This window comes from Dendropsophus ebraccatus, chromosome 2, assembly GCF_027789765.1.
Source record: "Dendropsophus ebraccatus isolate aDenEbr1 chromosome 2, aDenEbr1.pat, whole genome shotgun sequence".
Lineage (NCBI taxonomy): Eukaryota > Metazoa > Chordata > Amphibia > Anura > Hylidae > Dendropsophus > Dendropsophus ebraccatus.
This window is the reverse complement of record NC_091455.1, coordinates 135176238-135200603: the sequence shown is the minus strand read 5'-3', so window position 1 is coordinate 135200603 and position 24366 is coordinate 135176238. Positions and strand designations below refer to the sequence as shown.

The 24366-nt window shown below is 42.1% G+C and overlaps 1 protein-coding gene across 1 annotated transcript in view; it reads left to right on the top strand.

The window, feature by feature from the left end:
* Positions 1-3597, top strand: part of CDCP1 (CUB domain containing protein 1) — a 53702-nt gene extending 50105 nt beyond the window's left edge. The window contains exon 9 of the mRNA XM_069958381.1: positions 1188-3597. Within this exon, the coding sequence (XP_069814482.1) occupies positions 1188-1659 (472 nt within the window). The 3' untranslated portion in view covers positions 1660-3597. The remainder of the gene's footprint in view (positions 1-1187) is intronic.
* The last annotated feature ends 20769 nt before the right edge of the window (positions 3598-24366 follow it).

The following is a 24366-nucleotide window of genomic DNA, read 5'->3' as shown; positions in this document are numbered from 1 at the left end:
CGCCCAAATTTCCCCCATTGATAAGGAAATGTGCTGGTACATCACCCAGCACGCTTCCCAAACATCCCCCTGTCCCCTCTGTCCCCGCAATCTTACATATTTGACGTCCCGCGCCGTATGCTAATCAGCCCCAAGTAGTCATGGTGGGCTGAACTAGTTATGGTCCTGGGCGTAGTTATCCGGGTCCTGGGCGGTTCCAGCGCTGTAATCACGCCCAGAGGGGCGTGATTCAAAGACCTGCGCTCCTTCAATGCCATCTCTGGCTTGCATTGCACGTCAGCGGCATTTGCGTTCCACGACAGCGGCGTGTCGCATCTTTCGCATGCCGCGCATGCGCAGTATGGCCGGAGGAGACACTGACGTACTGTGCGTGCACGATGTGCCGAAGACGTCGGCGAGCCGCCGTCATGGAACGCAAGCCAGAGATTATGTTGGCGGAGCTCAGGTCTTTGAATCATGCCCCTCTGGGCGTGATTACAGCGCTGGAAGCCGCCCAGGACCCGGATAACTACGCCCAGGACCATGACTAGTTCAGCCCACCGTGACTACTTGGGGCTGATTAGCATACGGCACAGGACTTCACAAATGTAAGATTGCAGGGTAATAAAGGAGGAGACAGAGGGGACAGGGGGATGTTTAAGAAGCATGCTGGGTGATGTATCAGCACATTTCCTTATCAATGGGGGAAATTTCGGCGTGATTGGTTCCCTTTAAATAATAACCAATAATTTTGATTTTACTTCCTACATTCAAAAGGCTTGCTTTAGGGGCAAATAAAGCACTCTATAATTCTTGTCTGGTGCTATATTGTTGCTGAGATGTATTTTTACTATTTTCATGAATTTCTGAGCTGGTGGAAATTTAAATTAACCATTAGCATGAATGCTGGTTGGGAAACCTCAAATTATCATGTAGTGAGCAGCACACATATACAATTTAATTACAAACTTGAAGTGCAAAAACATAATAGCAATAGTCTCATCCTAAAAAGAGTTAGTGCTAGAGGGTTTGGCTACCCGAGCCTGCTCAAGTTAGGGTGACCTTTGTGTTATTCATTGTTTGTTTGTTTTTTATAATTTCATCCATACATAATATGGGTATAAATGCCAATATTTAGTGAAACAAAAAATATGTACCCATAATGTATTACTTTCATTTGGTGTAAGCAATTTTTTTTCTTTTCTAAGGAAAAAGCGTGTTGAGACTCCTGTGGGTATATACAATTCCAAGGTGAACACAGAGGCACCTCGACGCCAAGCATTTTTCAAGAAGGGAAGAAAAAGCAATGAGTCCCATATCTATGCAGTCATTGATGATACAATGGTCTATGGCCACCTATTACAAGACAACAATGGAACGGATTCAGAAGTTGATGTGTACCGACCTTTTGAGGGCCCCATGGGTGATGTTCCACCTGTTCCCCCTATTACTTTTCCTAATGGAAGCACCAAAGATGATGTAAAGGAAACAAGTATCAAAGAAGATGTAAAAATTGAAAGTATCAATGGAGATATAATTGATGAAAATCTCGCTCTTTCAATGAAAGATAATGAGATCTATGTCTTCTCTAAATCAATTTCAAGGCAACCAGTGGAAAATGAGGATACTAGTATAACCTACATGGATGACTCAAGAAGTGGAACTATGTCATCTGCATAATATGTCCAAAAAGACATGTATATAAATATTTTTATTTTTTATGCCAATGGAGACTATACATGCGTTCTATCCATTGAGCATCAGAGTAGAGCAATGACTCCTGTGTGCTGCTGTCTACAGTCTTTACAGAACAGCTCTTTTAGTAATGTGAATAACTTATGCATCAGCAGCTACAAAAGACTACTTGCAGAGGATACAATCCATGAGGAGAAAGGCATTGTATATTTTTATCTTTAATTTATAGAAATGTGTCTTATTACTGCTAGTACATTACAAAAAAAACTACTTTTTTTTTAACACAGGCTTAAATGAGCATGACTATTTTCCTCCAAAAATTGTGCCCCACCTTTCCACAGGTTTTGCCTGGTATTGTAGCTCAGCCCCATTGACTTCAACCATTGAACAGGTATAGCACAGTTAAAAAGGTTGTCCAGGCTTACATAAACATAGGCACTTTCTTCCAGAAAATCTTGCCCTCAGTTTGGGTGTGGTTTTAGAAAATCATTTTGCTTGCTTGAGTATACCATTAAAAATTAAGTACACTGAGTATAACATTAAAGTGACTCTGTACCCACAATTTTCTCCCATCCCCCCCAAACTGCCTGTACCTATGGATAGCTGCTTTTAATTCAAGATCTGTCCTGGGGTCCGTGCAGCAGGTGATGCAGTTATTGTCCTAAAAACAACTTTTAAACTTACTGCCCTGTGTCAAATTGGCGTGGCCTAAAGTGTGTATGCCCTAGGCCTGCATCACCTCTCCATCACTCCTCCCTGTCCTTTTCACCATTAGGAATGCCCCAGGCAGCAGTTTTCCTTTTTATCACAGGTGTCTTAATGATCTAACACATGTGCAGTGTTCAGACAAGTTATAATTAGGAGAAATCCTGCCCAGGGGCATTCCTAATGATAAAGAGGAGGGACGGAGGGGCGGTGCAAGCCTAGGGCATAGACACTCTAGGCCACGCCAATTTGACACAGGGTTGCAAGTTTAAAAGTTGTTTTTTAGGACAATAACTGCATCACCTGCCGAACGGACCCCAGGACAGATCTTGGATTAAAAACAGCTATCTGAAGGTACAAGCGGTTTGGGGGGGCAGATTGTGGGTACAGATTCGCTTTAACACTTAAAGTAGTCCATTTAAAGGATTCCAGAGACAATTTCATTCTGTAATAGACAAATTAAAAACCTTTTTGGCATGAACCATTTGTTGGATAAGATCAATCATATTTAGGTTAAACAAAAAGTAAAAGAAAAAACTACAACAATGAACATACCTCTAGGGCTCTACATGAGATGGTAAAAGGGTCCATTTAATGACCCTATCCACCACTGTTCCGCTTAGCTGTTCAGTTTTAGCATAAATTGAATCTGACGTATCTGTCCAACGCTTAATAAATTTCTATGTATTTTTATTGTGCTCCACTTGTCATAGCTGTGCTTTGTTTGCATGTATTCCGTCAGTGTTGTTTTTTTTTTTTTAACACAAAAAAAAAATCCTGCATGCACCTTTTCTTCCCTTGTTCAAAAAAAACAACACGAACAGAAAGAGCACTGACAAAAGTCAGTTTGTTTTTAAAGCCCAAATGCAAACGGACCATTAAAAAATACATCTGTTTTGTGTGATTTTCTGCTTGGAAACTAGTATGGCTACAATTACCTATAAAAAAGCTTGTGTAACACTGACGTTAAATGTTTCTCTAGATGTGAATTTGTTGTCTAAAAAATATTAAACATTGCAATATGTTTACATTCTGCTCATTTATGACATTTTGCGACCAAACCTCCAGTTTCCTGGTAAAAAGCATACAGACAACTGTTGGCTTATTAATGCCAATATGTATGTCACTGTGGAAGACTCTCCAAATGGTCTAACTACTCTTGTTTTTATTTTCCTAGCCTGTTTTGCATGTAGAACTTAAAATGACTGTACCACCAGGCCCAGGCTGAAGCACTGGAGGCGGGCCGAACCACCCTTTAGTGGGAAGAAACTCCAGTCCCTCCATGACATGACTCCATTAGAATCAATGGAACCCTATCATAGGGGGGAGGGGATTTCCTCCCACTAAGGGTGGGTCGGCCTCCAGTGCTTCAGCCTGGGCCTGGTGGTACAGTCACTTTAATGTACATCTGCTATAGAAATGCAGTTGATGTAAACTAGGGAGTTGGGAACTAGAAAGAGCGTGACATGGGAAAAAAAGTCCCTTCTTCCCTGCCTAGAAAACTCCTGGTAATATTGTGTGCCACTATTCTCCATGTAGAACATGCCAGACAATGACTGCTGTCAATGTTATTGGTGGGAATCACCAAAGAGGTATTTCCATCTCAACTAATATAGTTAAACTTTTAGGGCTCATTAAGTCGAATACCTTCATTTAGCAAACTGGTCTCCATCTCCTGATATCCCCGCTCTATTCCTCCCATTGTTGACAGGACATTGTTTAGACACTCTAAAAGCAGTGGTCTGGCTGGTATGTAGGTGTATATACCCTGTTCTCCATAATTAAGCCCTAGCTTGATTTTGCAGGTTTTACTTAGTTTTACCTAGGATGAAGATATAAGTTAAATGACTGAACTACTCATTAGGCTGTTGGGCTGCCCTGTAACATAGTGTCATCCTGAAGTCACGTGAATTTTTTTTTTTTTAACCATAGGTATATTGAGAATACATTGCAATAATCCCTAACCTAACCCTTGTCGCAGCCTTAGCCTTGAACATCATTTGTTCATTTAGCCTTATTGTGTCAGTCTCATTCTGTTCTGTAAACCATGTATATGTTGTAAATAAACCTATTTAATGTAGTATAAATTGATCTCTCTTGTGTAATTGTAAATCAAACATAATCTGACATTCCAGTCATAAATGCACTCTGGTCATGCCTTGAGATCTCCCAGGACAAACATTAGTTAACTTGGGAAACTTGTGTACATATCATAGTGAGTACAACTTATAAGCATTTTTTATATTGCTCATTTAAAGCATGGTGGTAATAAAACATGTATTTTATTTATATTGTTATGCTTTATTTTTTTACACTATTATGACTGAGACAGTCACTTATGAAGAAAACAGCCCCCCCCCTTCACAGATTTACCGATATGCAAATGTCCACAGAGCCTCAGTTACAAGTCTCAAAACACAGGAAAGAAATCCCCTCTACTGTATTAATCCTTATGCAGTGTCTTTCAGATCATCAAATCAGGTCTCCTATAGTGGTAGCAATGCTTAGCAAGAATACTGGGCTATCAGGTTCTAGAGTCTTACTGCAATTGTTTTCAGGTGACTAATGGGTCACTGAGGTGACTTCCAATAGACATGCGTAATGTTAACTGATGAATAGTTCTCAACACAATTTTTATGAGTAATCCAAACATTTCATAATCACTGAATTACATGATAGTTTTTATTTCTGTTTAGATTCTTTTAGTATAGAATACAGTAATTCTGCAATCCTGTAGCATTATTGAATTCTGTCGCATTGTGTAGCATGGAGAAGGAATCCGGATGTCTGGGAGCAGCAGTTTAGCAGGGTCTTTTAGGACCAGAAAAAGGTCATACTTACTAATAGAAGGGAAGAATTTAGGTCCTGGGAGGCCACCTAATCTAACAATATGAATGAAAGCAGATAATCCAATTTAAATCAGGTAGAATTCCCCAGTAGACTGATGCCCCTAGGAGAGAGCAAATTCCGCCCAATTAGGTAGGTTATAGGGAAGTAGGTAATTTCCCCCCCACAAGGTAGATGCCACCAGTAGGCCAGTAATTTCCTTTCCTTTAGGTAGATACTGCAAGTAAGCTAAGGATCTCATTAGGTAGAGACTTCCATTAGGTAGTAGACAATTTTCCATATTGGGTAGATGCCACCAGTAGCAATGTAATCGCCCATTAGACTAATAGTCTCCCCCCAGTAAATTTACAATATCCACCATAGGAAAATGCTTGCAGTGGGAATACTCTCCCCCTCATTATGTCGATGCAACCAGTAAGTAATCCCACCCCCCATTAGGTTAATGTCTCCAGCAAGTAGTCTACCCATTTGGCATTTGCTGTAAATAGAAAATCCAATCCATTAGAAAGCTGCCCACAAAAACAGAAAATAATAGAAATCCTACTTACCATCTCTCAACTCCATCACTGAGGCTAAATTTTTTTTCCCTCCTCGCTCTGTGTCCCCTGGAGTGGCACAGGCTTTTCCCTTCAGGTGGTGTGATGAAGAATACATGTACTGTACAGGAGCAGGGTCTCCTTTTTTACCACAGAATTTCTTGGGCCTATGCAATACTGACTGGTCATGTGTACATGTAGGCAGCACCACTTACTTTACGTTCTTATGGGTAAAAAAAAAAAAAGTGTGCCCTACCCCCAAATTTTTCCACCCAGGGCAACTGCCCCACGCTATGCCACTGTGTACGTGCGTGTACTGTGTTTCTAGCTGTGGGACCTCCCTCAGGACAGCATGGTGGTTCAGTGGTTGGCACTGTTGATTTTTAGAGCTGGGGTCCTGGGTTCAAATCAGTGGCATAACCCCCAATGCATCAAGGGGCCTGCTCCTGCAATAGACTGAGCCATTTGAGCCTACATCGTTTGCAGGCCGAATGGGCCTCCCAGGTGCTGCAGATGTCTATTTAACTGCAAGGGTGCAAATACCAAGGATAACCTCTTCATGGAATTTGTCCGGTTTTCTCCCGCAATCCAAAATATACTGATAGGTGAATTTGGAATTTAGATTGTGAGCCTTAAAGGGGAACTCCGGATAAGAAAAACTTTTTTTCTATTAAAAGTACATTAAAAGTTATAAAGATCTGTCTTTACAATGTATTGCCATATCTGTACGGTTCTGCCACACTGGTAGCTGGAAGAAAACTGGCCCCTGTGCCAATCCACACTGTCTCCTGTTCCCACTGTTCTCCCACCTTAGGAGACAAATCTTCCATGCCTCTGTCTCACATTGTGTGTGTTTGCTAGGCACAGGCTGATGATGCAGACAGGGGGCAGGACGTGATTCACCATCTCAGACAGAAGCAGGGTAGGTGCACACTGAGCACTGAGCACAATGTGCACACTGAGCAATTCTCAAGGAATTGAAGCAGAAAGTTTTCAGGCAGAATTCAAGCAGAATTTAAGCCCCCCCATTGATTTCTATAGGATTCCTCTAGCAGATCTACAGCAGAAAATTCTGCTCGGAAATTCTGCAGTGTGAACAACAGAGCAGAAAACCCATTGAACACAATGGGACTTTGCTCTGTACATATTTTACAGGAGGAATTTCAAGCTGAAATTCCTCTTCAATTCCTCACCTAATTCCTCGCCTTTTCCTCAGTGTGCACATACCCTAAAATTCTGCTTGCGTTCTGCTTGAATTCCACTCGAATTCAGCTCCTATTCTGATCGGAGCAGAATAGAAGAGGAATTTCAAGCAGAAATCTTCAAGCAGAAATTCCTCACATTTTGCTCAGTGTGCATGAGCCCTAACAACGACTTGTGGATGTCAGGCCCTCATACCATCTTTATGGGGTTTGTTTCTGACAGTATAAGCAGACACATGGATGTTAGTGGCCTTCTGGAGGTCATTTTGCAGGGCTCTGGCACTGTAAGGGTAAGTTCACACTGAGCAAAATCATCAGAATTCTGCGGCCGAGAGCTCTGTCTACCTCATTGTCAAACAGTGTGTCTATGGGAGGGCTATAACGCCTCCGCACAAGCCCTCCCATAGATGCACTTTTTTGACACCGCGGCCGGCGGAATTCCGCTGATATTGCTCAGTGTGAACATACCCTCACTTCTATTCTTTCTTGCACAAAGGTTAAGGTAGCAGTCCTGCTGCTGGGTTGTTGATTTCACAGACGTGTAATTGACTTGGAGTTCCATTGTATTGTTTAGGTGTTCCCTTTGTTTTTCTGAGCAGTGTATTACTTTTGTGTAACAATGAATCTTTTTTAATAGTAAGGCTATGTGCACACACAACATTTTGGTTATCATTTTGGCCCTTTTTGCTCAGTATTGTTACCAAAGCTTCAGTAGAATAGACAGAGGGAAAAATTATATTGGAAAGATTTGTACTAGAGATGAGCAAACCTTGAGCATGCTCGAGTCCATCTGAACCCGAACTTTCGGCATTTGATTAGCGGTGGCTGCTGAAGTTGGATAAAGCCCTAAGGCTATGTGGAAAACATGGATATAGTCATTGGCTGTATCCATGTTTTCCAGACAACCTTAGAGCTTTATGCAAGTTCAGCAGCCACCGCTAATCAAATACCGAACCCAGTTCGCTCATCTCTAATTTGTACCTCTTTTTCTGTGTTTTGGATCCACTCCTAGTAATACTGACCAAAACATTGGTCATTTACAGGTACTCATTGAAAATTTCCCTAATAAACAATATAGTATTTCCAAAATGGACACACCTTTTACTAGACAGATGTGCAGTTGACACTGTCTGTTAGAATATTATGCGTTGCTATTTCTGAGCATGAGTCTGACTAGAACTGCAGCCACTCCCAAATCTTGGCCTCATTGACTGATAATTCCGCCAGGAACATTTTTGTTCCTTTAGACACTATATTTTTTCAGTGTAGAATCTGGTAAAATTATTCATGCAGCTAGGCCTGGACTTGCAAGTTGCTGCTTGAGTCATGAAGACAAATTGTGCTTCAGAGCCTCGTCATTGTTGTTTCCGTAATTCAAATGACTGTAACATTCATATCCTTTAAGAAAATGTATGTCAACATAAGTAAATAAGCAGGAATTTAACCCTGCATTTGTCCAAGAGTCAAAACTGTTTGTGTAGTAATACTGGACAGGAAAGCTTCTCACAGTTACTACAAATTAGATGGAGGCACTGATGTGCTCTGAACAGCCCATTCTACTGCATCCAAGAGAACCTCTATAGCATTAAGAACTGCAGAGGCCAGAGAAGTAACTTAAACTCATTGTCATGTTCTAGGAACCAATCCATGACAATAGAATCATTGTGGCATAGTTTATTGTCCTGCTTCCAGGACAGTATGAACTTGGTTAGGCCCAATACTTAGATAAGCCACTGTTGGCACCAGCCAGGAAGGTTTTTTTTTTTTTAAATCATGCTGCTTGTGCAAAATTCTGCCCCTCCCATAGGTATGATGCAGCACAGTGCTCCTTTAACTCCTTTGGGGTCCTGCCTGCATTTTTGTGTAAGGGGAACAATACACAGGCTCTCTACTAGTAAGCTCATCCACTAATTGGTATTCAGCCTGTGTGTTCAGCCTGTGTTCACTCAAAGGCTTATGTTCCCCCACTGTATTCTTTCTCAACAAGAGGAGCCATTTAATGGCAAATAATTAATGGTAGTTTTAAAATAACGGCCATTAATTGGCGGCCATCCACTCAAATAGCCTGTCTGTGTTTTTAATAATATTCTGATTTTGGTTGTGAAATACTGAGCAAAATAATGGGTGTGGCCATTTACTATCATGCAACAGTTAGTTGGAGCATCAGCGTTGTATTTGGCTTTAGTTTGCTTGACTGTGTGCAACTTGTTTGAATGATTCTTGAAATCCTCCCCTGGCTCCTTTCGCTGGATGTTTTTCCTTGATCACACCATTCTGAGTATCTTCCCACACGGTTGCTTGCATCAGAAAATCGTACAAGGTTAGTGTTTTTTAAAATACTAGATTTTCTCACTCTAATGTAAAAACTTGGGGAGGCATTTATTAAGTCCGGCGTTTTTTACGCCGGACTTAAAAATGCCCCCGCAGCTCCGGCGGTACGGGGATTTATGTAGAGGCGGACTGCCTGTACATAAATCCTGTGCGCGCCGGTGCGCACCGCCGAAAACCTACGCCAGCTGAGGACTGGAGTAGGTTTTCGGCGTACATTTGGGCGGAACGGATGATAAATCGCGCGGACTCTGAGTCCGCGCCCTCCGTTCCGCCCACTTCCCGCCTACTTTCCGCCCCCTTTCCGCCCCCTGGCGTACTCGGCGGAAAGTGCCGATTTGCGATTATTTTATTCGCAAATCGGCCATTTGCGTATAAAATAATACGCAAATCGGCACTTTCCGCCAAAAATCATCCGTCCGCCGGATGATACATGTGGCCCTTGGTCTCTAAATTTCATTTGCCACTCTGGATCTTTTTTTTGCATGAAAATTAGAGATATGACCTTAATCATTAAAAGGAAGGTATCTCCTATTGTTTAGTATAAAGTGTTTATACAGTCATGTGTTACTCCGGTTCCAAAATCCTCTCCTCTTCCTAACCCAGACAGTAAGATGGCATGGAAGGAAGTAACATATGATTGTAGGATCAAACTGCAACTATAGTCTCTAACCTAAAATCATGATTTTGGTGACTTCCAGTTCCAGCGCGCACAGGATGGCAGCACTGTGAAGGAGCTCCCACAGTAACTCGCTATAGACTCTGCTCCCAGCTGTTACCCGTTACCACGGTAAATACCAGAACACCTGACATACTCCTCTACCCGTTAGGGACATGGAGAAACAACAGCGGCGCGCTGGGGAGCAACACAGAGCCCCTTCTTCCTCTATACCTCTCCCACAGAGGGAGAAAACAAAATCCAAGATGGCTGTGTCTCCTCACACAGCAGCGCAGCACATCACCGCAGGGGACACAAATATAAATCATTCACCTCCTGCTTCTTCTGAAATGGTCACAAATGACCCCAACACTGAATCTTTTATTCCTGGACTGTCTATTTCCTGTAAATCACTAGCCATAGAAGTGGCCAAAATAATAATACCAGACATTTCTGCTTCCTTGGAAGCCACTATAATGATCTCACTATCTGCTATACAGGGAGACATTTCTCATCATACCTCCCAAATACATGAATTAGAAGAGCGCCTAGGGTTAGTGGAGGGTGTACTAGCCACGACTAAATCTAAGCTACAAACAACTATGAAACTTACTGCAACATTAAGGGACAAGACAGATGATCTAGAAAATAGATCAAGACGGAGTAACCTTCGCATAATAGGTCTGCCTGAAAGCATAGCATTGTCACAATTATCCATCATCTGTACCTCAGAATTACCACAGACCCTAGGTTTACAAGGCTCTTGTCAAGTAGAAAGGGCACATCGTATAGGCCCTCCAGCAAACACTTTAACCCCTTCCAAAAAGGCGATTACTAACAAACCGAGACAAGTGATAGTCAAATATCTTAATTATGCAGATAAAGCTGCTATTTTACAGGCGTTTAGGAAAATGAAAACTGAAGTTCTTATAAGAGGTCACAAAATTCTGATATTCAATGACTATTCTGCTACAGTAGTCCAAAAACGAAAAGCATTTGCACCAATATGTACGGCTCTAGTACATCAGCAAATGAGATTTGCACTCCTCTTTCCTGCTATTCTAAAAGTCTTCAAATCAGACGGATCTACCAGTGTATACCAGACCCCTGAAGAAGCTTCGTCTCTCCTAGAGAATTTGAGAGACCCGACTTCTGCTATTCCTCCTGGGGATAAGAACAAGAGACGACGTCTTGATAGTCCTACATCTCCTTCAGCAGATATGGAGTGATGAACTATACTGACTAACATGTCTAACAAGAGTCATCATCTTACTTCAGATATTTATTTATATCTCCTATTCCTTTATATTCCATCATTTTCTCCCTTTACTTATGCTCCTCCTATTCTACTATGACTTCCTAAGGTTTCACCTTAAAGAAAGAGTTTTCCTTCACCAAATTAGTCATGGCATTTGTTTACTTGTACAAATCCTGCTTGAATAGGAAAATGTATAGGAAGAGATATTGCTATGTAGTATTATTGATATTAGCGAGTTACGTTTTCTCGACATGTTTCTATTTGTTTTCTATTTCTTCTTTTTCTTGTATCTATCTATTTTCTCACCAGGCTATATGCCTGCTCAGAGTCAGTGAATACTCCGTATGTTTCTGTGTGAAAAAAGTGAAGTGTTATACCAACTTTCTTTCGCTTATTTAGTTGTAAGATTTAGATATATTGCAATATTATTGCTATACTGCTCTCTATATATATTATGTAAGGTTTTTTTCAGTTTTTATGCTCTCAGGTCTAATTGTAACATGAATCTCTCATTTATATTTTTCTTATCCCTACTACTGCTGTGTGCTCTTGGGGTGCCTGCCTCTTATCACTTCATCCGCTCCTGGCTTTTATGAAAATTGTTTCTTGGAATGTAAAAGGTTTGCGCTCTCCTTCCAAAAGAGTGCTCATCCTTAAACACCTTAGAAGACTGGGAGCGGATGTGGCGTTATTACAGGAATCTCATCAGATTATGTTAGAATGAAAAGGTTTTGGGTAGGTAAAGTCTTTGGATCTCCTGCTCAAAATAGGAAGCGTGGTGTGGTAACTCTTATTCATAGAAATTTTGTCCACTCTATTGTTTCTCAAACCTCAGACTCAGAAGGGAGATTTCACCACATGGTTTTGGATACTCCATCTGGACATATAAGCTTATATAATGTTTATGGCCCTAATAACAGACGAGCTCCATTTTTCCAACACTTAGAATCGTCCCTTCTTCAAGATGGTGAATCCAAAATAATAGTAGGAGGTGACCTCAATACAGTTTTACACCCGCATGAAGATAGGAAACGTTCCACTCCTCTGACAAGGAATTCTCCTCCTCCTGAATTATTTTTAACAAATTTGTTATCTAGTACTCATCTAGTGGATTCCTGGCGTCATCTTCATCCTGAAGAAAGAGAATTTTCTTTTTTCTCACATTCTCAGATGGCTTGGTCCAGACTTGACTATATGTTAGTCTCACAGGGAGCCTTGAGCCTACTAGATGACTCTGTCATAAATGATATGGTTATATCTGACCATTCTCCGATTACTTTAACCCTACGTGATTCTTACGCTAAAGGAACAGACATTATTTTGAGATTCCCAGCAGTTTTAGCTTCAGATGAAGTCTTCAAAAATCTTCTTAAAAAGGGTGGTCACAGTTTTGCGACACTAATTCGCAACATACCACAACTCCTATACTGTTCTGGGAAACTGCCAAAGCTGTACTAAGAGGCAATATAATCTCTTATCTCTCTGCACGTAAAAAAGAAGCGACCACCTCTTACAATACTCTTACTACTAAACTTCGTAATGCATACACTACCTTCTTATCTTTACCTTCTGAACAAAATAAATCCCTTTGGTGTATAGTTATTAGCTAACTTAGCAAAGAGTAAACGCCCTATTTCCTATATCAAAAATATGAAAGATCATAATGGTTTATTACATTCTGATCCAAAAACTATTTCTAATATTCTTCAAAAATTTTACCGATCCCTTTACTCTTCTGATCTTGTAGATCCTTTAGCGGGTCAACAGTTTCTCCAGTCTCTGAATCTTCCCAAATTGGATGAATCTTCTCTGGCATCATTAAATGCCCCCATCTCTCCTGAGGATATCTCTAAAACAATATCTTCCCTTCATAATAATAAAACACCAGGGCCAGATGGATTTAGTGGAGAATTTTATAAAGTTCTAAATACTGATCTGGTTCCAACTCTCCAAAAAGTATATCAACATATAATAGATAATAAATGCATGTTACCTTCAGGGAAAAGGGCCTATATTAGATTACTCCATAAACAAAAGACCCACAACTTCCATCCTCATATCGGCCTATTTCTCTTATAAATCAAGATTAAAAAATTCTTACTAAAATTATGGCTGACCGGCTTGCTTTATTTCTCCCTAAGTTGATTAGTAGCCACCAAGTTGGCTTTATAAAGGGCCGCTCAGCGATAACTCCTATTAGGACAGTTCTAACCATACAGGAAGTAGTACGACGAAGGGAAAATCCAAACCATTCACCAGTACTGCTTGCCTTAGACGCTGAAAAGGCATTTGATAATCTTAACTGGGAATGGATGGATATGACCCTCTCTCGTTATGGCATTACAGGACCTTTTAAAGATCTTATCTCTACCATATACAATAACCCAATAGCTCGCATTCATACACCTGGATTCTTGTCTGACACTTTCCCAATCCTTAAAGTAACCAGACAAGGTTGCCCAATGTCCCCCCTTCTTTTTGATTTAGCATTAGAGCCCTTAATTAGATTTCTTCTCCTCACACCTGAATTTAAAGGCATTCAAGTAGGCAATGAAGAAGTACGTATAGCTTGCTTCGCTGATGACACCTTATTATTCCTAGAAAATCCCACATCACACATCCCTGGTGTTTTAAAAATCTTGAAAAACTTTGGCTCATTTTCTGGTTTTAAAATTAATATTACTAAAAGCCAATTGTTACCCTTAATACCACACTTGACTCCCCATATTTACCCTGAAGGTATAGGTATAGCAAAACAACACCTTTTATATTTAGGAATTAAAATTGGACATACCCCTTCTTCTCTCTACTCATTAAATTATATCCCAATCTTCCAAAAAAAAGAACAAGAACTTGATAGGTGGAAAAATTTACCCCTTTCAATGTTAGGCCATATTCATCTTATTAAGATGATGTCATTTGCTAAATTATTGTATCCCTTACAAATGATCCCCTTACTACTAAACCATAAGGATATTTCTCGACCAAGAATAGCATATGATACTCTCAGCCTCCCCAAACATAAAGGTGGTGCTCAATTACCTAATATCAGATTCTATAATTTGGCCTCCATTTTCAGACACATCAGAGACTGGATTAACGGTACTTCTTTCTTTTCTAATTATTCCTTAGAGTCTGCTCTTTCTTCTCCTTGGCCTTTGGCTTCACTTCTTCACTTCTCTATTTCAGAACTACCCTCACATTTAAAACACAATGTTATTATCGCTGATACCGTGGCCACATGGAAAGCTTTAAGAAAATTGTATAAACTCCCATTTAGTCTTTCTAAGTTTTTCCCATTATGGGACAATCCCCTCTTTCTACATGGTAACATCAATCCTGACTATATGGTATGGAAACAAAAACAAATCACTCACTTAAGTAACTTACTGGACTCAGATAAGGGAGAGTTGTTATCTTGGGAAAAATTTAGAGACATGTATGATATCCCTCCCCATCACCAGGTTTTATTTGAACAACTGTGTTCTTTTGCTATTAATAGAGTTAAATCTTGTGCGAAGGCAGAAAAAACTAATGATTTTGATTTTCTATGCTCCAATTCTTCTCCCACCTTATCTCTTTCACAAATATACCGTAGGATATGTGTTGATTCCTTACACAAATCTCCTCCCCCTTTTCTTCGGAAATGGGCTGCAGAAATACAAACAGATAATTTGGAACAAAAGTTGCTAAATAGCATCCGATATGTTACTGCAGCCACTCCCAGTGTGAAATTGAGGGAAATCCACTTCCGGCTACTCCATAAGGCAATTTACGCTTTTAACTTTTCTTACTCCACCATGCCAGATGATTTCTTGACATATTGTCCAAAATGTAAAGAACCTAGCGCAGATTTATTACACTGTGTTTGGTCTTGTTCTCAAATTCAGACATACTGGCAATTAGTACAAACCTTTATTCAGAATACATGGAATGAATTCATACCTGTAACTCTACTCAGTTATGTTTTTCATGTTGTGGTGGTCAGGGATGGAGATCCCTCTGAAAAATCTATAGCCTCAAAATGTATTCATCTTACTCTGTTATTAGCCTTAAAAGGCTTACTAAACCACTGGATCTCTGACACACTTCCCACTATTTCTGAGCTAACAACCTTGCTTAAAGAAACTCTTCATTGGGAAATGCTGGATGCAATCCGCAACAAAGATGTTTCCACAAAAAATTTCATTAAAAAATGGAAATTTTTTCTCATAAAGGTTATGTCGCAGGAGGAGAGGGAAGCTGTTATGAAACACTTTTGTAATACTGTTTGGTATCAGACGGCGGAGGCAAGGGGCACCCTAGGAGTACTCAGAGTTCCTTAATTATATTAAGGTTACAAACCCACTTGCCGGATCTGCAGCGAGTCTCCTTGCTGCGTTTTTGCAGCGAGACTCGCTGCAGATCCTGGCCCTATACTTTCAATAGCAGAGAAATTTTGTCTGCAGCCCGCCCCATTAACCCCCCGGCCGCCGGACATTATACATTACCGGGTCCCCGTTCCTGCTTGCTTCGGGGCTCCCGGTGTCTTCACGGCCCGCCCGGCCAATCAGTGCGCTGCGGCGGGGCAGCGCACTGATTGGCCGGGCGGAACGTGCCAGGAGCCGCTGAAGCAAGCAGGAGCGGGGATCAGGTAATGTATATCGCCCCCAGCCCCCGGCCGCACGATCGCCCCCAGCCCCGCAGCCCCCGACCGCACCATCGCCCGCAGCCCCCGGCCGCACGATCGCCCCCAGCCCTGCAGCCCCCGGCCGCACGATCGCCCCCAGCCCCGCAGCCCCCGACCGCACCATCGCCCGCAGCCCCCGGCCGCACGATCGCCCCCAGCCCTGCAGCCCCCGACCTCACGATCGTCCCCAGCATCGCAGCCCCCGGCCGCACGATCGCCCCCAGCGGGCGATCGTGCAGCCGGGGGCTGCGGGCTGCGGGCGATCATGCGGCCGGGGGCTGCGGAGCTGCGGGCATTCGTGCGGCCGGGGGCTGGGGGGCTGCAGGCGATCGTGCGGCTGGGGGCTGCGGGGCGATCGTGCGGCCGGGGGCTGCGGGGCGATCGGGGCTGCAGGGGGGCGGGCAGGATATACATTACCAGGTCCCCGCTCCTGCTTGCTTCAGCGGCTCCCGGCACGTTCCGCCCGGCCAATCAGTGCGCTGCCCCGCCGCAGCGCACTGATTGGCCGGGCGGGCCGTGAAGACACCGGGAGCCCCGAAGCAAGCAGGAACGGGGACCCGGTAATGTATAATGTCCGGCGGCCGGGGGGTTAATGGGGCGGGCTGCAGACAGAATCGCAGCAGGGATGTACATCCCTGCTGCTAGTTTCTCTGCTATTGAAAGTATAGGGCCAGGATCTGCAGCGAGTCTCGCTGCAAAAACGCAGCAAGGAGACTCGCTGCAGATCCGGCAAGTGGGTTTGTAACCTAAAGATAGAGATTCATTATCTACATTTCTTTCGATCCTGTAGAGCATTAATTTTTGTTCTTTAGATTCTATTGTTTTTTATAGCAAAATTGTTTTCAAACTTACTATATTGTATCCTATTTATGTCTTCCTTTGATATGTAACTGTATTGTTATAGATAAAATTTGAAAAATCTAATAAAAATATTTGGAAAAAAAAAATCATGATTTTATTTTGTAAGAACTATTAAAATATACATATCCTTCAAAGTTATATAATTGCTGAACCTTTATATAGAGAATTGCATTAACAGACAGTTCCAAATATAAAACTATTAGGCAAATTCCCCACTTTAAAAGTGATTTAGGTAATTGGTTAAACCAGCAAGGGAAATATGAGGTAATGGTTGGCAATGTAATACATGAAAGGCATACTTTGAGTGTCTCTAACTGGAAATCCTCTCCCGCTTTGTGTCCCCTGTGTATGATGTCAATATTGCTTAACATATTATAAGATGTGATCTGCATAAGACAGCTCCTATAATTAAAACTAACTGCAGTAACTGTTGTGTAAGGGCTCATTTTGTTTTCCTCTTTAAAGGACACCTGTCACCCCCCGTGCCGGGGTGACAGGCTCCCGACCCCGTTAGATCCCCCTATACTTACGTGATCCCGCCGGGTCCCGCTTCCTGAGACGGTCGGGTCACGGAGATTTCAGCGCCCGAAGCCCGGCGCGCGTGCTGACAGCAGAGTCAGATGCCCATAGAGAATGAATGGGGAGTCCGATGCTCCGTCATTCTTTATGGGCATCGGACTCATCTCTCAGTGCGCGCGCCGGGCTTCGGGCGCTGAAATCTCCATGATCCGACCGGCTCAGGAAGCGGGACCCGGCGGGATCACGTAAGTATAGGGGGATCTAACAGGGGATCGGGAGCCTGTCACCCCGGCACGGGGGGTGACAGGTCTCCTTTAATTTGTATGGGAAACAAACCCCCCTCTAGACATTTAATGGCATCACCAGAAGCTGTAAATCTATAGTTTGTAGCTGGCACAACAGTGACTTCCAGTGGCAGCTCTGCTACATTTCATCCATGTTGAGTGATTTACAAACCGCTTATTAGTGGAACTGTATATGAATGGTGACTCGGCCATGTTTAGAAATTGTAACAAAACCTGGTAAGTGTCTTCATCACTTTCAGGACATTCACATTAAGGCAATACTGAAATCAATGGTACGTAAAAAAAAAAAAAAAAAGTCAAAATCTGAGCCAAAAGGAAATAAAGCGTATTACAGAGAGCAGCACTCACTTAGATCATGCATGGGGTCGGGGGACGGGGCGGCAGTCGTGGGTGGTAGAGGGGTGTGTGCATGAACTGGGATGATACATTCCAGCAGGTTAAAAGGATTTTAAAAGTAAACATCTCCTTTGATATATCTATAAATTCTAAAACTGTATCTCATTAGAGATCCTCAGCGTACAGATCTGTAGATTCTATTCCAAGAAGATTAAAGAAAAGGAATACTGTTAGTTTAGCAACTAGAGGACACATCTGGCATACAGTAATACCCCCACATATGCATTCTTCTGTCTTCATATTATCTCTCTCTCTGGTAGTACTTTGCAGGTGGTATTTTACTGTATCATCTATGTAAACTATGAAACTAAATTTAATCATACAGATCAAACCCTGTCAGTCATTGCACATGTGCTGCACATCTGTACTGCAACGTATCACTGCCAGAATACATCACTGGAATACATATTGCTGGACAGATTGAGGTGATCTGGGAGACGTATGAAAAGAAGTTAGAAGTACTCCATCTTATGGCTGTAACATCTGAAACTGCTGTTGCTGGAGCTCTTTTGCCAATTCACCATCACTAATCATACACTACCGTGTTTAATTCCAGCAAAGATGCCTCCATATGTTTCAGTACTGTAAGTGATCACATCTGAACCACAGAAAATCACAGTACTTACAGGGGTATTCTGCTCAAACATTACTTTTCATATGTTTCTACCCATGGTGAGACTAACAATTCCAGCATACCTGTTACTATCTATGCAGTCTTCTTCCCCCAGTTATGAGCTGCTGCTTTCTGCTGAGACAACTGGTGTAAACAAGTCTCTCGTAGGCTATATCTGCAACATCCTAGCTGCGTAGCTTCGGTTTGTAATGCTGGGAGCATTGTTCTAAGGTCAAGATGCTGATGAATTCACTGTGATTAACCCTCCCCAGCATTACAAAGTTGCAGATAGGGACTTGTTTACATCAGCGGTCTTGGAAAAGCTCAAAGACACAGACTTTGTGTCTTTAGCAGAAAGCAGCAGCTTAGAACTGGAGGAAGGAGGCTGAATAGATAATAACACGTATGAAAGAAATTGTCAGAAATCCACAGGCTCCTGTTTTGCATATTCACATGTTCCCAGGGAGCAATACACCTAGGATTTCACTCTATTGAGCGGTTTAACTAGCATCCGGTAGAGTTATTTTTGGCTGGTCTCCCTAAGATCAGTGATCTGTTTCTCTTATGGCTTTACTAGGCATTGCTCCCACCTAACCAGAATCCTGCTCCACACTGATGAGGGGCAACACCCTGAAACAGCTGTCTGTGGATAGATACCTGGCCTTGGTTTTTCCCTTGTTATTACATTGACTTACAGGGCCACTTAATATGGTGGTTTCCCTACAGGAGCCACCCCTTGGCTGGGTCCTTCCCGGAGGGATATCTGACCAGTCTTGTGTTTTGAGACTTTTAAGTGAGGCTCCATGGGCTCCTTTTTTGCATATTCTTTTATCCCAGGGAGGAATTCACCTAGGATTTCACTGTATTAAGCACTTTAACCAGCAGCCGACACTGTTTTTTTGACTGGTCTTTCTGAGGTCAGTGATGTTTCCCATATGAAAAGTTATGTTTAAGTGGAGTACCCCTTTAAAGCGACTCCACCAACCCACCCCACCAAACTGCTAGTACCATCCGTTTGAAGAGAGTTAATCCTTACCAGTCATGTCTTTTAAAATACGCCTGGTTCCCTGGTTAGAGCAAAATATAATCTTTTAATCTGCAGCGCTGTGTTATACAGGCGTAGCCTAGTGTATCTGTGCCCCATGTCTGCGATACCTCTCCTCCTCATCATTAGGAACATCCCTAGGCAGTATTTCTGTTCATTGCTCATCAAAACTGCACCTGTGTAGGCCAAGCGCACTGTGGGAAGGAAGGAAGGAAGGAGAGGTGTGACAGACCTGGGGCAAAGACATACCAGTTTGACACAGCACTGCAGATTAAAAGATGCTCTAACAAAGGCACCGGGCACATTTTAAAAGACACAACCGATGAGGATTTTCCCTCATCAGACGGATGGTACTAGTGGTTTGATGGGGTTTCATATACATTCATATAGACATGGCTTTTTTTCTGCCACGTTTTCTCCCTTATAAAAGGGAGAGGAAAAACGCCAGTATTCTGCAAAAGAGCAGAAAAATGTCCTGAAGAAAATGTCAAAACCAAAAACTTCATGTGGGTATAGCAATTCATATTTCTTCACTGACCCTCAGCTAACATCTGGCCACATTTTTAAACACCTAGTCTGAGTACACCCTAGAGGGGCTTATCCATAATTAAAAGGGTATTTTCACCTCAACTAACAGTTTCCCTCCCATTGTTGGTGGCTTGTTGTGGAGGCAGCCATTTAACCCTTTTACTGCCGGTATGCAATGCAATCACAGCATTTAATGGGCTAAATGATAGGTCCCGCATCTGTCAGTTGTCTCATTGGCACCCCGGTAACATGATTGATTGTTACAACAAGCCGAAAATACTTACCTTCCGACTCGACCGATGTGTCTCTGCTAATAGACTCTGGCTCAGATGTGGCCTCTAGCAATTTGAAGCAATAGGGGTTAATGCAGTGTTGATCTTATAGTGTGATGTTTTGTATGCACAAGAGTGTGATTTCTTACAGTCCCCATTTCCTGACCTATCAAAGGTTTATGCTACAAAGTGTGGCATGTCAAGCCACCTCACAATTTCTCCACCAATGGGGAATTGGGCCCACCCTCTTCTATAAAATTCCCTGTTGGTTTCTGGTGGTAAGGTAGAATAGTAGTGAGTTAGTAGTGGAGGAGTCTATTAGGAGTCTATTGTTTAAGCCTGTGGTCTGTGCTGCTGGATTTGGCACTTCCAGCATGAGGCAGTATTCTTCAAACTGTGAGTACGGGTTTCTTCTATAAAGTACCAAGTATTAAAGTCATCCTAACAGAGTTTTGCACTGCATAGACAGGTCCCTCTGGTAGCCCCTTATTAGTTCCAAAGGTCATCTTACTTAAAACTTATGTAGGTGACTGTCCTTTTTCCATTCCAATTATTCCAAAGTATTGCCTTAGTGTTTTCAAAAAAAACCTAAAGCCATCATGCTAAAGCGCACCCCACTGACTGTAAACTTGTGCAAAGTATAAAGCTGTACCCTGCCTTTAAAGTAAAAGTTTACAACTAGTTAATATGATAATATAGTTAATATTATAACAGAACTTTAAGTTTAATACTCATACAATTGTTTTCATTTCAATACTCTATACCAATTCAATACTTAATAAAGTTTTGGGGGAAAAAACCCTTCATCCTAGGTTGTGTATTCACTACATTTCCTCCTTGCGCAACCCACGGGCCAATAAGGTACTGTACATGCTATAAAAGATATTTTGAGCATGTTTTGAGACTATTATGCTACCCTTTATTCAATACAAGGCAAATTTGCTTCACTTTCCAATCTGGATCTACAGGCCAAGATCCAAACATACATGACATCTCACCCGATCCCTAAACTTCCTCTTGAAGTTAGGAAAACCATGGAGAAGGAAATCTCAGCTGTAGAGCTAGAATAGGTTATCAAAGCCACTAAAAATGGGAAAACTCCAGGCCCAGACAACTACTCGGCCGGGTTCTATAAATCACTTGGTGGCCTATTGTCTCCTGTGCTTCTCTCTGCCTTTAATGATGTTCTCAATGGGGGTACATTACCTTCATCAGCCCTTCTGGCCCATATAACAGTTCTCCCTAAACCTGGGAAGCCCCCAGATGTATGCAGCAATTTTAGGCCCATATCTCTGATTAACCTGGACATTAAACTATACTCTAAAATCCTAGCTCAAAGGCTAAGTCTTTTTATGCACTTATTTATTTCTAATGATGAGGTGGGCTTTGTGAGACAGAGAGAGGCACGGGATAACACAATCCGGACACTAACCCTGGTGGAGAGAGCCAGAGCAGCAGGAATCCCCCTGTGCATCCAGTCTCTTGATGCCGAAAAGGCTTGACAGGGTGCACTGGGGGTTCTTAGAGTCAGCACTACAGTTTGTAGGCCTGTGTCCCATCATGCAAAGGGGGGTCATGGTCTTATATTCTAACTCATCCGCCCAAGTTAAGGTAAATGGGTCCCTATCTTCCCTTTTCCCGATCTTAAATGGGACACGACAGGGCTGCCCCTTATCCCCACTCCTCTATATCTTGGTCATGGAATTCTTTGCAGCTGCCATCAGAGACAATGATAGCATATAGTGGAAGGGAAGGAGCAAAAATTGGCCATGTTTGCGGACGATGTTCTGCTGTATGTCTCACAACCGTTAGTCAGCATCCCCAATATCCTCGTAGAAATAGGGGCCTATGGCGCAGTAAGTATCTTTAAAATAAACACAACTAAATCTGAATTTCTTAATATATCTCTCCCCGACCCTGTTGTGTCCCATCTACGCTCTGTATTTCCCTTTAAATGGCAAGTGAACTCCCTGAAATATCTAGGCATCCACATAACACTTTTTGATTTCTGCTTGTATTTTTTTTTTCCTTTGACCTCCTTTCTTCTGCCTCTTTCTCTTTCTGCCCTTCTTCTCCTTACTCCCTTTTTTTTTTTTTTTTTTTGCTTTTTTTCCCACTTTCATCTCCCACGGACCTGCATGGGACTTTCATCATTCATTAATGTCTGTTAATAGTTTTATCATTCTACTTATTGGGTTTAACCAGCATTATATTAGAGTATCATTGCCTATTTATTTACACCAAACTCTTTCTATGTATCCTTTCCCCCCTGATATGATAAGACTGTGGATGTGGATAATTTTTCATTACATTTTACAGTTCAGACAAATATGCATGCAATAATGCCAAATATGTTTGTTTGTTTTTTTACTTTTTTGAACAAAAGAGGAAAGGGGGGATTAATAGAAATATTATTATGATTTTTTTTTAATTATTAAAAACACTTCCCCTCTACCTCCTAGCATGCCTCCTAGGGCACAAGGAAGTATGCTGGGAGTTGCAGTTGTGCAGCAGCCGTGTCCCAACACAACAACTCCCAGCAAACCTTCTTTTGCACTACAACTCCCAGCATACCTCCTTGTGCTCAAGGAGGTATGCTGGAAGGTGTAATGCACAAGAAGGTATGCTGGGAGTTGTTGAAGGGCCACTGCAATGGTGGGGGGAGAGGATGGTGGGGGGAACTGGCAGGTTCGAGAGACTGCTGGCTGCAGTGGCGAGTCCTGAGGAGAGGGGAGAGGATGGGTGCAGGACTGGCAGGTGTGAGGCACCGCTGGCTGTAGTGGTAGGTCCTGGATAGAGGTTGAGGGGCGGAACTGCATTGGTGGGTCCTGGGAGGGGGAAGGCGAGAGGATTGGAGGCAGGAATGCAATGGCTAAATTACTGCCATCTGCGTGATCGAGGGCCACAGTCTTTAGGAGTTAAATGCTGCTGTCAGTTGTGACAGCGGCATGTATACAGTAAAGTTTAAAGTTGGCGCCACTGGGAGTGGAGTGTTCGCAGGATGACAAGGGGGGCAGGGGGCGTAACACAGAGAATATTGCCAGTACTCAGGTAGTCGCCCGACGTGTTCTCTGCACTATACTTTATGTTAAGCTGCATAATAGTGCAGCTTAACATAAAATACTGAATACCAGGAAATCCTGGAACCGAACCGTTTTTTTGCCAGGAATATCGATAGTAGTATTATTATTTCAGCGCATCATGCATCACTACTGGTTAAGTTAACTGCTGTTCCTCTGGATACATTACAAGGACTACCTAGAACAGTATAAAATTCAGCTTTGCTGTAAATTTTATAATAATGTGAAAAGTGTCATGAGAAAGTACAGTAAGTCCTGCAAAAACAAGCCCTCATATGGCTCTGAATATAGAAAAATAAAGGTGTTATGGGTTTCAGATGATGAGGAGAAAATGAAAACTTAAAAGTTAAATTAAACCTGGACTCAAAGGGGTTAAACCACAAAAAGACAGCTTCATCAAGCCATAAGGGTCCACAATAGAAAATGGGCAACAAGTCTGCCACTGAAAAAATAGGTGGGGATAATGAGAATTTTAAGTAAAAATGTTATTTAAAAGAAAAACTATGAATTTGAATCTGCAAATGTGTTTTTTGCTGTGGATATGTAGCCCTTCAATTTCAAAAAGCAGAATCACTGCAGATTTAGGCTACATTCACACGTTCAGTAGTTTTTCAGGACTGTATATGGTTTCTGCAATGGTCCACAATCCGCAAAAAAATCTTCCGTATTTTTTGCAGGTAAGCAAAATAAAGAGAAGCTGACAAGTAAGTGGGAATAGTTTACATATACATATATAATTTTTTTTTTTATAGCTTTGCAGACATTACAGCTGTAAACTGTACGTACTGCAAAAATTACTGACACTTCCATAGACTTCTATGGGAGAATCTGTGCCGCAATAACAGTCAGTCTAGAGCTTGTCAGTAATTT